The 14,643-nt window shown below is 48.3% G+C and overlaps 1 protein-coding gene across 1 annotated transcript in view; it reads left to right on the top strand.

Moving 5' to 3' along the window:
* Kirrel3 (kirre like nephrin family adhesion molecule 3) overlaps nucleotides 1–14,643 on the top strand; it is a 101,277-nt gene that overhangs the window by 44,052 nt on the left and 42,582 nt on the right. The window contains exon 4 of the mRNA XM_052188743.1: nucleotides 11,246–11,403. Coding sequence (XP_052044703.1) covers nucleotides 11,246–11,403 — 158 coding nt within the window. The remainder of the gene's footprint in view (nucleotides 1–11,245; nucleotides 11,404–14,643) is intronic.

The following is a 14,643-nucleotide window of genomic DNA, read 5'->3' as shown; positions in this document are numbered from 1 at the left end:
CATCCTGTCTTGGGAGGGTTAGCTGGATCCAGAACATAGAACAAGATAGTAACAAAACAAAAGATTGAAGCAAGGCTTTTTCACACATATGCAGTTACTTATCGAGTCGGCGATACCACTAAGAACTCCAATGTACTGAGTTCTCACCATGGTGGAAAACTCTGGAGTGAGGCATGTTTATAGAATTGTGTCAGCTCGTTTAATCAGTATACCAACCCTGTGAATCAGCTACTGTAATGTCTCTAACAGACATCCAGCACGGATAAGGAACTGGCCAGTGCATAATGAAGCTGGTAACCAGGTTAGACATCCTACCTCTCACCTCAAGCCTTCCTTGCTTCTTCCCAGCAGCATAAGGTCCAAACTAAAGTAGCCTTCCCAGTGTCCTGAACCTCTGAAGGTAACCTCAGGAACCTGCTGGTCCAGAGACTCCATCTATGTTAGGGGCAGAGATGAAATGCAGCCTCTAGCATAGCATCCTCCAATCCATACAGTGTCACTTCAAGCCTATATCTCATCCTCTCTCCGCCCTCTCCTCTTCCTATCACACCATGTGTCTGCGCCACCATGCCACAGACTGGTTGATTGTCAGCTTACTGTCACTGTAACAGATAACAGAGACAATCAACTTGCTAAGAGAAACGGGTTGGTTTTGTTCAGTTTCAGAAGGTGTGGTCCATGATCTGTTGGTCCTGTCACTCTGCCTGTAGCTGACACATCATGGTGGGGCAAAATAATCACTTCAAGCCCAGGAAATGGAAGAGGAAGAAAAAGGGGCTGGGGTCCTACAACACTTTTCTAGAATATGCCCCTGACAACCCAAAGACTTCCCATAGATTTCCACCTTCTCCAGTAACAACTAGAGACTAAGCCTTGACTACCTGGGCATTTGAAAACTCCAGATCCAAGTTTTCCAGACACTGCTGACCCCTGCACTTCCAAGACTGAGAAGTCAGATGGCTAACTTGTGGCTAAAGATAGCATGAACATTGTGGAAGCCATGGAATGCTTTGGGTCCAGGAATAGCAAGATTAGCAAGAAGCTCACAGTGCTGCCAGTGGACCGTCTGATATTGTGCCTGTGTGCATCCTAACAGCAGACTGTTCTTCTGTATAGCTCAGGCGAGCACCCCTCTACCCCCATCTGCCCACAGCACCCCACAGCCTTTGTGGTCTCACTGCAGCTCTTGAGCTCCATCTTGTCCTCCTTCCCCTCTGCAATGGTTTGAATGAGAATGGCCTCCATAGGCTTATGTATTTGAATGCTTGGTTCCCAGTTGGCAGAACTGTTTGAGAAGAATTAGGAGGCGTGGCCTTGTGGATGAGTCATGCCACTGCGGGTGGGCTTTGAGGTTTCAAAAGTCTGTGCCAGGTCCAGTCTCCCTGTGCCTCTTCACCATGGAACAGATTGATATAAGCTCTCAGTTGCTGCTCCAGCACCATGCCCGCCTGCTTGCTGCTGTGTCTACCATGATGGTCACAGGTTTACCTTCTCAAAATGTTAAGCAAGCCTCCGATTAAATGCTTTCTTTTATAAGTTGCATTAGTCACGGTGTCTCTTCACAGCAATAGAACAATAACTAAGCCACCCTCCAAGTAGATTGCAGAGTTAACTTTATGACTATGAATAATAACTAAAAAAGAAATTTCTAGATACTAACCATAGCACATTCCATATCCTGAAACATTCCTTTTATATCCTTTCCTAAATCCCCTTTATGTAGACCAAAATAGGGATACAGAGGGTTAGAAGGAGGGAGAGAAGACACCTATATTAATTAAATCACATGTGTATGATTAGCTCATCTACAGGATTGCCAGATAAAAACACAGGATGCCCTATTAAATGTGTATTTAAGGTGGAGATACTAATGTTAGTTAGTACACAACAAGTATTTTTCTGGAGTTTGCAAGGCAACAAACATCTTCTAAGCATGGGCCAGTCATATTTCAAGAACAAATGACAGAAAGCCATGTGTGCCCAAGGCTCTTCAGCAACTCATAGATCAGTGGAGTCAACAGATGGTAGGTACACCAAGTGCCACATGTACTAACAGAGGGGGTGTTACAAGTGCCACATGTACCTGTGGAGACGACACATGGTCTCCACGGAGTATAGAGGCTGGAGGATAAAGAAGAGCGGGGGTGGGGGTAGGGGTGGGAGCTAAGATTGAAAGTTTCTGTGATAATGACCAGGAGTTAATGCAGCCAAGAATAGCCTCTGGGCTGATAGAGGAAGATTATGAGATCCTACCTAGGATGGACTTGTGACAAGGATTCTCTTAAGAGTGGGGGCATCACAAAAACCAGGCTATGGTTGAGAAAGTGGAACTGTCCAATTCAGCTAAGGCCTCAGAGAAAAAGCTGAAGGCCTTGTTGCATGGGACCAACCATGAGTACATGAAACAGATTTTTGCAATCATCACTTTGGAGCAGTGGAGAGGACAGGAGGCTGGGATGGAGGTCTTGGGGAAGGGCAAGACATATAACCAAGCTAGGAACAGTGACTTACCAAACCAGGGAGCGTGTGGGAGTATAAAAGGAGAGACAAACTAGAGTGACGTTCCAGAGACTCAAGCAGGCTGTCTAGCCATGCAACCTGAAGGGAGTGGAATCCAGAAGACAACTCTAGGTAGATGGCTGTCTTAGTAACTGAATACTGGGGCCACTTCCACAAATAGAATATGAAGAAGGGGCAGGTCTTGCAACAGAGATGGGAAGTTTGAATCAGAAATGCTGAGCTATAAAGACCAAGGGCAACTAAATCATGATGACTCTGGGACTAAAGATGTGCCTCACTGGAAGACTTCTTCCCTGACACTGCATGAAGGCCTCCCCTGTAAGACTCAAGGGAGTCTTAACTTGCTGGAGACACCCCCTAAGTGGACCACACAGAGACAGGAATCGATGCAAAAAGCAACAGGATTTTTATTATTATCTAGCATGCTGGGGCCGCCCTGCACATGGAGACAGAACAGAGCACACTCTGGGCAGTGCAGGTCTTTTATACAGTTCTCAGGCAGCCACCATTAGGCACAATGTGATTGGCAGAACATTGTTACCTTTAAACTAATTGGTTGATAGGGGATGAGGTAAGTGGCCTTTCCTAGCTGCAGGAACCACCCTGTAGTCTGAGGAGGTAATTTAGCCTCTCCCTTCTGGGAGAGGAAACACTTGCCCTTCTGGGAGGGGCCAGTGTTCTATGACCTTTTCAAGGTTTCTGAGTTAACCCTTTCACCCGAACACTGCATGAAACCCAGCATAGTGTCATACCCTGGGATCTCAACACTCGGAGCAGAAAGATCAGAAGTTGAAGGTCATCCTTGGTTACACAGTGAGTTCAGTGCCAACATGGGATACCTGAGACCCTGTTGGGCGTGGGAGTTCTGAACTCAGATTCCTGCCTGAGATTTCTTTTATCAGCATAAAGATGGCAGCTGAATACAGTTTTGATTACATAACATGGAAGATGAGAAATGACTGACATGAGCAAACCTAGGGAGGGGGCCAAAAAGAAGGAGCCAAGGAGGCCGGGAAGATGACTGGATGGCTGGGTGGAGAGGGGAGAAAGGGCTTGCTCTGCAAGCATGAAGACCTAAGGTCAGATTCCAGACACCCTTGTAAAAAGGCAGATATGGAGGATTGTGTCTAAGCACAGACATGATCAAGGGGAGGTACCAGAGACAGGCAGATCCCCGACCCTATCCCAGGCAGCAAGCTTTAGGTTCAGTGAGAAACCCTGTCTTAAAATATAAGGAAGGGGGGCTGGTGAGATGGCTTGGTGGTTAAGAGCACTGACTGCTCTTCCGAAGGTCCTGAGTTCAAATCCCAGCAACCACATGGTGGCTCACAACCCTCTTCTGGTGTGTCTAAATACAGCTACAGTGTACTTACATATAATAATAAATAAATCATATATATATACATATATATGTATATATATATATATATATATATATATATATATATATATATAGAGAGAGAGAGAGAGAGAGAGAGAGAGAGAGAGAGAGAGGCTGCTGGAGAGGTGGCTCAGTAATTAAGAACATTTGTTGCTCTAGCAAAAAAAAAAAAAAAAAGTCTGAGTTCAGTTTCCAGCCATGACTTGGTAATTTACAACCATCTGTATGTAACTCCAGTTTCAAGAGATCTAATGCCCTCCCACCCTCTACAAGTACCATACATATATGGCACACATAAATGCGTGCAGACAAATATTCACACACATAACACACACACACACACACACACACAGGGATTCCCAAGGTCCACCAGGATGAGTTTAAACTGCCAGTGCTCTTCCAGAGTCTGCCTTCCAAGGTATATGCCTAATGCTTATCAACATTAGAGTTTTTATTTATTTACTTTCTAATCCTCCCACCAGGACCAGTGTCTTGTCTTCCTAGTGTTTAGAACAGGGCTTGGCACACAGTACATTGTCCATGCAAATTTTCTAGGTGAACATTTGGATAGCACTAGAAGCCTACCCTGAAAACCAGATCCTCGTGATCTTGATATCCTATCCTGCAATTCTGCATATTGGCCAATAGGTGGCGCATCCATGTAAGTAAGGAAAGTAACAGCTGGCATTGTCACACATGGCTCAGAGACTGAGAAGGGAAAATCACAAAAGTGAGCAGTCAGTGGATCTGACTGTGGAACTCTGCATCCATTTCCTTAGCAGATGTCACTAAAGCACTAGCCACAAACCTGTCCCAGCCTGTGCTTTCTGGACCTCTCTGAAATTCAGGTTGGTAGGAAAAGCAGCAAGATTGGGGGGGGGGGGGGGGGGCGGGTGTCCAAAGCTTCAGTCTAGATGAGGTTCAGACTCTAAGAATATATTAGTATACACCAAGCCTCAGCCTGGGTTCGGATGACATCACCTCCAGCTATGCGATTCTACCTAAGGAGTTTACCTCTTGAACTCAGTTTCCTCACCTGTAAAAGGGAGGACTTAGTAAATCTCGCTTCAAAGGACATTGACAATGAAACAAGAAACAGTTGACACAGAGCCTTTCACATAATCACAAAGCAGACTTGGCATAATAACCTGGTGACTCTTTACAAAGCCCTCGCTTGGTTCTTTATGACATAAACCTAATCTTCTTAATAACCCGGCAGGATAAGTATTTTTTATTACCCCACTTCCCAGATAAGAGGGCTCAATTTATCAGGTTGTTTAACTTGTCTGTAATAAAAAAAAAAAAAGCTCGTAAAGTGAGAGTCTATGCCAAGTTCGGCCCAGCAAATACACATGCCACACTGCGTCCTGTATTACATGTGCTGTGCTAAGTGTAGAGGATCCAGCACTAGCAAAGTTACCTTGTCCGGGAGAGGAAGCGGGCATGGATAGTTCCCTAGGACAGGCTAGATCTTGAGATGGGAGGGAGCCTGGAGTACTGCAGAATAGAGACAGAAGTTACTTGGTCCAACTGGAAGACTCTGGAAAGATTGGTTGAGAAGAATGGCCTCTTAGCTAGTCTTAAAGGTTGGGAGGAGACTGGGCAGGAGAACCCTTACATCCCAAGCTAAAGAGATGGCGCCTTCTCTAAAACAGGGTCCCCTGACTTTAATGCAGGCAGTGAGCAGTCTGCCTGTTCCCCAACATCAGCTAAGAAGGGATGGAGCCAACAGAGGGACGGAGAACTCCAGAGCTGTGCTCACTGTCTAGCCTCCAGCCTCATACTCATCTGCCATTTCTTCGAGAGGACCACTAGAGTGGTGACACTCAAACATGGATATGTGCCAATGAGCCGGGTCATTAGCAAGCTCACCAGTGAAGATGTAGCCTCTGTATGCATCCAGTCATAAGCCTTGAGTTCCAAAGAGAGGAGTTGTCTGGCATTACTCACCATAGGATCCACAGTTCAGGACACCAAGCAAGCATGGGAAGAATACACGGGGCAAGCACCGTGGGATGGAAGAGGGCAGAAAGGAACATGGCTAACCATTATATAGGGCTCTTGCTGAGAGGAAACAAAGAAGAAGGATCTTTTCACAGTTGACCCCAGAGACCTCAGATGCCCTTCTCCAGCTCTAGTCAACACTGGGACTCATGGTACAGCCCTAGACTGCTCCCCAGTCCTTCCCCAGAGCTGCCAGGACATGGGCTGGGCTAACCCCTAAAAGAGGATGTATAGCCAGTCAGCAACCCTATACTCCCTTCCTCATCCAGGCATCTCTGAGCTTATCCTGCAGCCTCCCGAGCCTGTGAATAAAGCGAATCAGGTTGCTGCCTATTCTCTGCCAAGAGGACTCGTGCTCCAAGGAGGCAGCCTAAGAACCACTTTGAACATTAAGCCTCCTCTGCTCCAGCATCCTTCTCTCTAGGAATATTAGACCAGAGGTTCCTCCACAGCTATCCAGCCAGAGAGCGCACACTCACACACACACACACATACACACACACACACACACACACACACACACACAGGAGAGAGAGTAGTAGGCAGGGGGAGAAGGAGGGAGAGAGAGACTATAAAAACATGGACCTCAAAAATCTAATGTCTGTGCTTCCTCCCAAGAGGATCTTTCCCTACTTATTCAACAAATGTATACAGATGTCCCCGTGAGTTGGGTACAGACCTAGGCACAGCAATGCCACCAGGACCATGGCAGATAAGGCCTTTCCTATTCTTTGCTGTTCAGTCATGAAGAAGATAAAATGAGAACTGCAACAGAAAGCCACGAATGGAAATGTTACACAGGGTGGCCAGGGCAAGCCCCTCTGGGAAGACCTGCTGAAATGGCACCCTCGTGGACCCTTAGGCAGAGGGGCTGATGGGCCAGGGCCTGGAGAAGAAGGAAGATGGGTGGACTGGCGTCTCAGGGTACCAGGGATCATGGGTGAAAGTGTTTGTGGGCAACTCTGAGTACAAGTCATGTTTCAAGTACAGTAGGAAGCCCCCAGAGGATTTAAGGTAGAACAGGGACACAACTCACTCAAGTTTTGGGTTGGCCTTACCATTATAGGATGGAGAATTCGCTGCTGGTCAGTTAAAGATCAGCCCTGTCAAAGCCTAACTTCTGTGAGTTCCCCCATGCTGGCTGAAAGCAAGAAGATGGCCTGGGTAGCTCCCCCCTTCCTGCTGTCACACAGCCTTCTGTGTGCTGACTCACCAAGCAGTTGTGCCCAGATGTCTGTGTGTGGAGCCAGCCATCTGGGTTGACATGGTATCTGAGGAATTCCTGAAAACCCAACCTGGAACCCACTTGGGTGACCCATGGGATGAAACATCCTCACTGTTACCCCAAGAGAGTGGACCCAGGCGGCTCCGGGGGTTGGGATGGGGGCGGGGTGACCAAGCTAGTAAACCAAAACCAATGAGCTAAATGAACTTGGTTCTGTACAATTGTCAGGCACCAAGGCAGTGAGTTGACAGCAGCCCAGAATGGGGCAACAGTCCTCCAACCCTAGTCCTAAGCAGCCAACTAATGTAGCAAAGGAAGAAACCTTGGCCATAAGCTTCAGCTCCAAGGTCAAAGCCATCTCAGGGATAACTATAAGGTTCCACGGTGCTTCTAGATACAGAATCCTGTTGAATGGAATGAGGGGTGGGAGTCAGAGAGGAGGCTGGCTTAATTTATCAATGAATCAAAGCTTTACTTTCCTAGATGCACCTTCCAAATCCACCCCTTTCCTTCCTTGCTTCCTCCCTGATACCCTTGGGCCAGCCTCTTTCTCTCTGGCCTCAGTTTCCTTGTCTCCATGTAGATTGGACTGTGTAATAGCTCCCCATCCTATCCTTCCAAAGAGATGCTCTTGTTCTTGGCAACAGCGATCAGAGAAGGGTTTCAGGTCCCCCCCCCCTCCCACCCACAGAGGGTGAGAGGTAATAGATGCTACACTGCCCACTGTAGGGCAGGTGGCAGAAAAATGACACAGCAGAGGGAGAGACCAACTTTAGGTGCTATCCAAACCCTGGGTTACAGAAAGGTCAACTACAAAAAGCCACCACCCCTACGACAGGGGCCTGAATGGGAGGGTCTGCTCCCCTCTGTTCAAGGGAGCAGCTGGTCCAGGTATGCATGTTCCCTGCGCTGGCCCTGTCTGAAGCAGGCTCAAACTAGAGCCGCCTGGGCTGCACTCAGGTCTTCCCCAGGCCTCAGTCCCCCACCAGTTAATGCAAATTTAGTTCCTGACTGACAACAGGAGCAACACCAAAACAGTCAACTATTTTTATCTCCGGATTAATCACAAAAAGGCTAACGCTTCCACCTTCCTTGTGATTAAAAATTAGGAGACCAAACTCTATAGTGGCTCATGATAATAACCAATCCTGTGAGGAGATGCATGAATAATGCATCTCCAGGCCTGAGCTTCTCTGAGACTTCCTCCCCTCCCCACATGGATCTAGCAATGGGCCCCCATCTGAATGGAGAGGTAATGAGTAACCCCCCACACACACACACATACACACACACATTTCCCATCTGAGCTACAGCTGCCAAGAACGTGTTGATTTCTATTCAGCGGATGGCCCCCCAAACATCCTCCCTCCTCACCCACCCCACCCCACCCACCGCACCCCCACCCACCCCTCCCACCCCCATCTGGTGTGCAGCGAGGCGAAGGCCAATCAATAATGCATGGCTACATGAATAACCAGCATGATAACCACTTATTTGGGAAGATGTAATCAGGACCCATTCTGAGGGTGGATGTTTGTGTGTGTGGATGTGTGTGCGTGCTTAAGAACTCCCACAAACACAGCCCTTCTCCACTCCCGATTCCCCTCATCCCCAGTTCTGCTAATGCAATCTCCTCAACACAACACTGGTAAAGCAAGAAGAAAGGGGAGGTATGGAACCTCCAGATGAGTCTAGGAAGAACACACACACACACACACACACCTGCACCTTGATCAGAATATAGATAGAACAGCTCTATTCACCTAAGACAAAAGCCCAGAGAAAACCCGGTACTCGGATGTGGTTACTGGTCCACATCCTGGCAGAAGCTTTAAAAGACCTAATGTCCAGCATCCAGCTCCAGGCACTGAGGTCTCACAGATCAGAGGTCATGCCAGCAAAGACTGAAGAACCTTCCTCAGAAGGCTGCCAGCCAACCCCTGTCTTGTTTCAATACACACCAATGCTAGAGGGAGCGCTTACACTCTCTGCCTGAAGACACCGACAAGGAGATGGGGGACCTGCCTTACTGTCATCCTCTGACCCAAGACACCCTCTGCCATCCACATCTCTTGACTCATCATCGCTGCAAGACCGAGTGGCCCTTCAGCTCTGGGACCAGTTACTCTGGTTGCATCCCAACTCATGAGTATGAGTTCATCTTTCTTGAGCATCCAACACTAAGGAGGGGACTTCACTACTAAGAGCTGAGTAGGACCACCCAACTTTCCACATCCCTGCAAATCCCAACCCTCACTGCTGGAGGGGCCCAGCTCACCCCTACTGCAGGAAGCTGAAATCCCTTTCATCAGTCGCTAGCCACACCCCCATTGATGGAAACTCCTAATTAACCCTACTTCGCTCTCCGGCCACGCCTACACCAAGGAGGCCACAGGCACTAATAAGAGGGTACAGTGGGCACAAGCAGTTATCTTCAGTGTCCAGCCCATACCCGCCTGTATCCCCCAGCCTGGCAGCTTCAGGACCTCCTGGAGAGGCCTGGCTTCAGAGCCATGGGCATGGAAGGTTAGATAAGGCCAACTTCCTCCCTGGGCCAGGATCTTTTTGACATCCAGAGCTAGTTTCGGTAAATGAGTGGTCCCATCTCCAGAGTCCCACAAAGTTGAGATCCCTCAGGAAATGGTTTTTCAGAGATGTTAAGGAGTGAGCCAGGCTTCTGCCAGGACCAGATGGGCAGAAGAGGGATAACCAACCTGAAGGCTTGCTGATTTGGGGGTACTGGCCTAGCCAAGCATTGGGTGCTCCTGCCTGTTAGTGAAGTCCAATAGACTAGGTGAGGGGCTGACAGAGAGGAGTGAGGCAAGCAGGTTCTGAGCTGTAGCTAGAAGACACCGACACCACAAGCAGGGGTGTTTGCCGAGGGTCAAGCTGGAGGAATGGCTTGACCCTAAAAGCCCATACGAAGACCTTCGCTCTAGAAGATCTTTGCTGATCACCCACCCATCTGCCCTTAGAATATGCAAAGTTCCCACCTCCACCATGGCAGAGGAGTCTCTGAGCCCTTCTATCCTCGGGGGACTACATAGACTCTCCAGTAGGAGAGATACTAAAGCTGAAATCCCTTTGATCAGTCACTAGCCACACCCCCATTGAAGGAAACTCAAGGGATAGTCTCTTCAGGGTCTTCAGGGTCTTCATGGAGCCCCTTCCTCCTCTATGGCTTGTCCCTGGAGCAGTAAAGGCCTGGGGAACCTCAGTGTGCCCAGCAGTACAAGAAGCTGTATGTCCTTAGTCAACTCTTGATGTCTCAAAGCTTTCTCATTGCATAATAGCTGATTCCCATCATACCTGCCCATTCTATAGTGTGATCTTCATGGGAATCAAAAGCGGTTCGCTGGAGCCGGTGGGTGTCTGTTGGGGCTGGATTGATGGTTCAGTTATTAAGAGCAGGTACTGTTCTTCCAAGGACCAGAGTGTGGTTCCCAGTACAAACATCAGGTGGCTCACAAGAGCCTGTAACTTCAACTCCAAGAGATCTGGTGCCTCTGGCCTCAGAGCACTGTTACTTATGTGCACGCACATGCATACACACAACTAAAAATGCAATATTTAAAAAATATAAAAATAGGGCTGGAGAGATGGCTCAGTGGTTAAGAGCACTGACTGCTCTTTCAGAGGTCCCCGAGTTCAAATCCCAGCAACCACATGACTCACAACCATCTGTAATGAGATCTGATACCCTCTTCTGGTGTGTCTGAAGACAGCTACAGTGTACTTACATAAAATAAATAAATAAATCTTTAACTATATATATATAATATATATGTAATGTATAATATATGTGTAATATGTAATATATAATATATGTGTAATATATAATATATATAAATCTTTTTTGTTGTTGTTGAAAATAAAGATCCTATGGGTCCCTAGTACTTCAACTGCAAGGCACTGCTTCCAGGCCTGTGGAGCAGGCTAGGTGTTTATTCTTTACATGACAAGATGAAGAACAACACGTCCTTACATTAATGTTCCTATCGCCCTAATACGAGGGTGGTACTCTTTATTAAAGTACAACAGTTATTGCCTATTATCTTCTACCATGTCAGACAGAAGCACGCCCCAACTTAACCTCTCTCCTCCTCTCCCCACAGTGCCACCAGATGACCCCATCATCCTAGGGGGGCCTGTGATCAGCCTTCGGGCAGGGGACCCCCTCAACCTCACCTGCCATGCAGACAATGCCAAGCCTGCGGCCTCCATCATCTGGCTTCGTAAAGGAGAGGTCATCAATGGGGCCACCTACTCCAAGGTGAGCCTGAGAGAAAGGATGGAGGGGAGGGGGTGTGGGATGGACAGTGGAACAAAAGATAAGGTGAGGCAAGGGTGGTGGTATCAGAAGCATGAGGACAAGCTCTGCCTCTCTTCTTGTGGAAGTGCTTCTGCTGTTGCTTCATCCTCCCTGTGTGTGCTTGCTTGCTTACTTGCTGGCTTGCTTGTTGCTTGCTTGCTTGCTTAATGCTTGCTTGCTTGATTGATTGCTTGATTGATTGATGCTTGCTTGCTGATTGATTGACTGATTGGTTGATTGATTCGCTGTTAGTCGCCAGGCTGTTTCTTCCACTATTCTCCTCTCCCCAGCCTCCCCAGCCTGTTCCCCAACTAGAATAACTCTAGGTAAAAAACTCTAAAACAAGGTATGGTCAGAAGGGACTTGAGGCAGAAGCAGCCAGGCCAGGATTGCCACAACTAATATGTGATCCTCTGAATAACTGTGCCTAGATGCCCAGCCCTGCCACAAAACCTCCTTAATTGAATTGTAAGTCTCAAAAGAGTAAAGATAGAGAAAGCCTTTGGAAGGTGGTTATGTCATGAAGGTGGTGTCTTCATGATTGAAACTAGTGCCCTTATAAAAGAGGCCCAAGAGAGACCCCTGTCCTTTTCGCCATGTGCAGACACTGTAAGAGGACTGCCACTGACAAACAGTATCTGACCCTTGCCGCATACTGGGTCAGTCTGCCCTGGCCTGGGGCGTCCCTGCCTCCAGGACTATGGAAAAAATGAGCTTCTCTAGTTCTGCTCTCCAGCTTTCAGTGTTGTGTTAAAGCAGCCTGGATGGATGAAGCCTTGTTTCAGAAAATACAGTAAGTTAATGTTTCTCCCAAAGCACAGACCGCATTCACAGTAACAAACTGTGCATTGTTCATCTGAAGTTCAAGGTTAACAGGTCATCCTGTGTTTTGATTTGTTAAATCCGGCCCGCTTTCCACTACCACTTGCTGAGATGCCAGCACAGCCACCAGGAAGGGCTAAATCCAAGCTTTGCACCTTGAAGTGCTTGCCTACAGGGCTGCTTTTCTTTGGCTCACACAGCAGCACCCTGAACTGGCCCCTGCTGTACCCCGTTGCTTTGGTTTTTGTTTTTACATGTTTTGACAGCTTGCGGCCTAAGGGATTCTGGGATGTGAAGGCAGCCCAGGTTAACTAGTCCCCTAAAAGAGTTAACAACTTCCTATTTACTCCTCAGCCCATGAGGAATCCACGGCCTATACGTTCCTTTTTGTCTCTATCCTGTAGTCCAGAGCAGGATCCTCAGGACCAGCAATCAGAAATATCAGATCTCTCTACAGCCCCAAGCTCACTAAAGCTGTTCAAGCTATCCAATCCTAACCTGCGCAGCCTCTGCCCTGCCTCATCCACCCATTTCCCCACAAACCACAGCAATGGTTCCTCACACACTCTCCCAGTGGCCTGGTGTGGCGTGGCTTACCATGTCCCCTCATCCTGAGGACTGTGAATGGCACACCAACTCTACTATGGTCATGGTTTTTTCATGGGTTAGCCTCACTGTTCATAAATATAGCCAGAAATAACCTGTGCCACTCGCCTCCCCAGACGACTTTTATGTCATCCCAGGTGGAGTTTACATCCTGCTGAGACTTCCAGATGAAGGAGACCTTGGAGGTCCACTGGCCTGAGCTCTTTTTATCTAGAGACAGAAAACTGGGACCTTCCAGGGTTAGCGCCTGGACTGCTCAGATGACTTCTAGCAGCACCAGGACTAGAGCCAAGATCTGTCACCTAGGTGTTTTTTTTTTTGGGGGGGGGGGGGCTCTTCTAGGACAGGCTCAGATCCCTATGGTCTCCCAAAACAGCACCAGATGCTATATCAGGGTGCCAGGCAAGGCAGCCTCCCCGCTCTGAAGTTGAGCTATAATCTTCCAGGACCCTGACTCGGGGCCCTCAGTTTCAGAGAGTGACAGGTTGGTTGTTCTTCAGTCCTAATCCCCAGCTGGCTCTTCCCCATGGGTCCTAAAAAGAAGAAATGTCTTTTCCATCCGCAGAGGATGTGAAGAAAGGCCATTCCTATTCTAAGGATGGTTCCTTCCCATCCCAAATTGGCTCCGCTGCTAAAGGCTACTGATCAAAGCTTGGCTTACCATCCAGGTCCTGGGGCCAGATTCCCAAACAAATGGCTTCTCTTGGGCCTGAATTGACCCTAAGAACAATGCTTTCTCTTAGGAGATAAGTTCTTTGCTCATATCCTGGGTGGAGCAACCTCACTGTGAGGATGTCAAGAAAGACAAACTCGGCCCAGGGCCCAAGGTCATCCAGGGGAGGTGGGAAAGAGAAAGGTGTTTCTATGTTGGAGGTGCCTGTCCAGGGTCTTTCTGAAGCTAGGCCATCCTGAGCCTCCCAGGATACATGAACAGAAGAGGATATACTTCCTTTAGTGAAGACAGGGATCAGGAGCACACGGTGAGACCTGTTCCAGGGTAGCCGATTCAGAAGGCCATTCTCTCCCACACACTGAAGACGGCTCAGCAAACCTGGCACGTTGCCTTTCTGGAAAGGAGACTGTGTGCCTTTCCTTGCCCAGTTCCACCCTTATTTGGACTGTCACAGGGAGAATGGCAGCTGGGCCAGATGCCAGGCCCCAAAGGGCTCTGCCAGGCCCTGCTCTCTGTAATCCTAGGCAACTTATTTCCTGGGCTCAGTTTCCTCCTCGGAACATGAAAGAGCTGGAAGAGACGCTCAGGAAGTGCTGCAGTTGTGACAGGCTGCAAGCCCATGGAATGAACCTTAATATGAGGAGCGGCCTTGCCCAGGAGAACGATATGGCCCAAGCCGAGGGGTGGTCAGAAACTGGCCCCACACCCATCTCCTTCCAGGAGCTCAGCCAGGCCCTTACTTCTCCAGAGCTGCAAAGACAATTGTCTTAAGATAAATAGTACTTCTGACTTACTTACAAAGACAGAGTAACTGGAAACACACAAGTACACACAACCACGCAGACAGGGTCCGCAGGGAAGTCCCCAAGACTGGCAGATTTGGATCTAAGGGTCTTCAGGGTTTGTCACATGGTGGTAGTTAAGCCCACTGATACTGAAGCTAAGTGGCCTAAATGTGATTCCAGGCTCCACCACCCTCTAGCTATGTGATCTGAACTTAAATTGTCTGTGACCTCCTTTGTACGCTGGGAACATCATTAGCACCCAGGTCTAGGGATGGCTGGGGCCATGAGTGAGAAACCTTCCTGGCAAACTGAGCC

This window comes from Apodemus sylvaticus, chromosome 7, assembly GCF_947179515.1.
Source record: "Apodemus sylvaticus chromosome 7, mApoSyl1.1, whole genome shotgun sequence".
NCBI lineage: Eukaryota > Metazoa > Chordata > Mammalia > Rodentia > Muridae > Apodemus > Apodemus sylvaticus.
The sequence above is the reverse complement of the archived record's forward strand: the minus strand, read 5'-3'. Positions and strand labels throughout refer to the sequence as shown.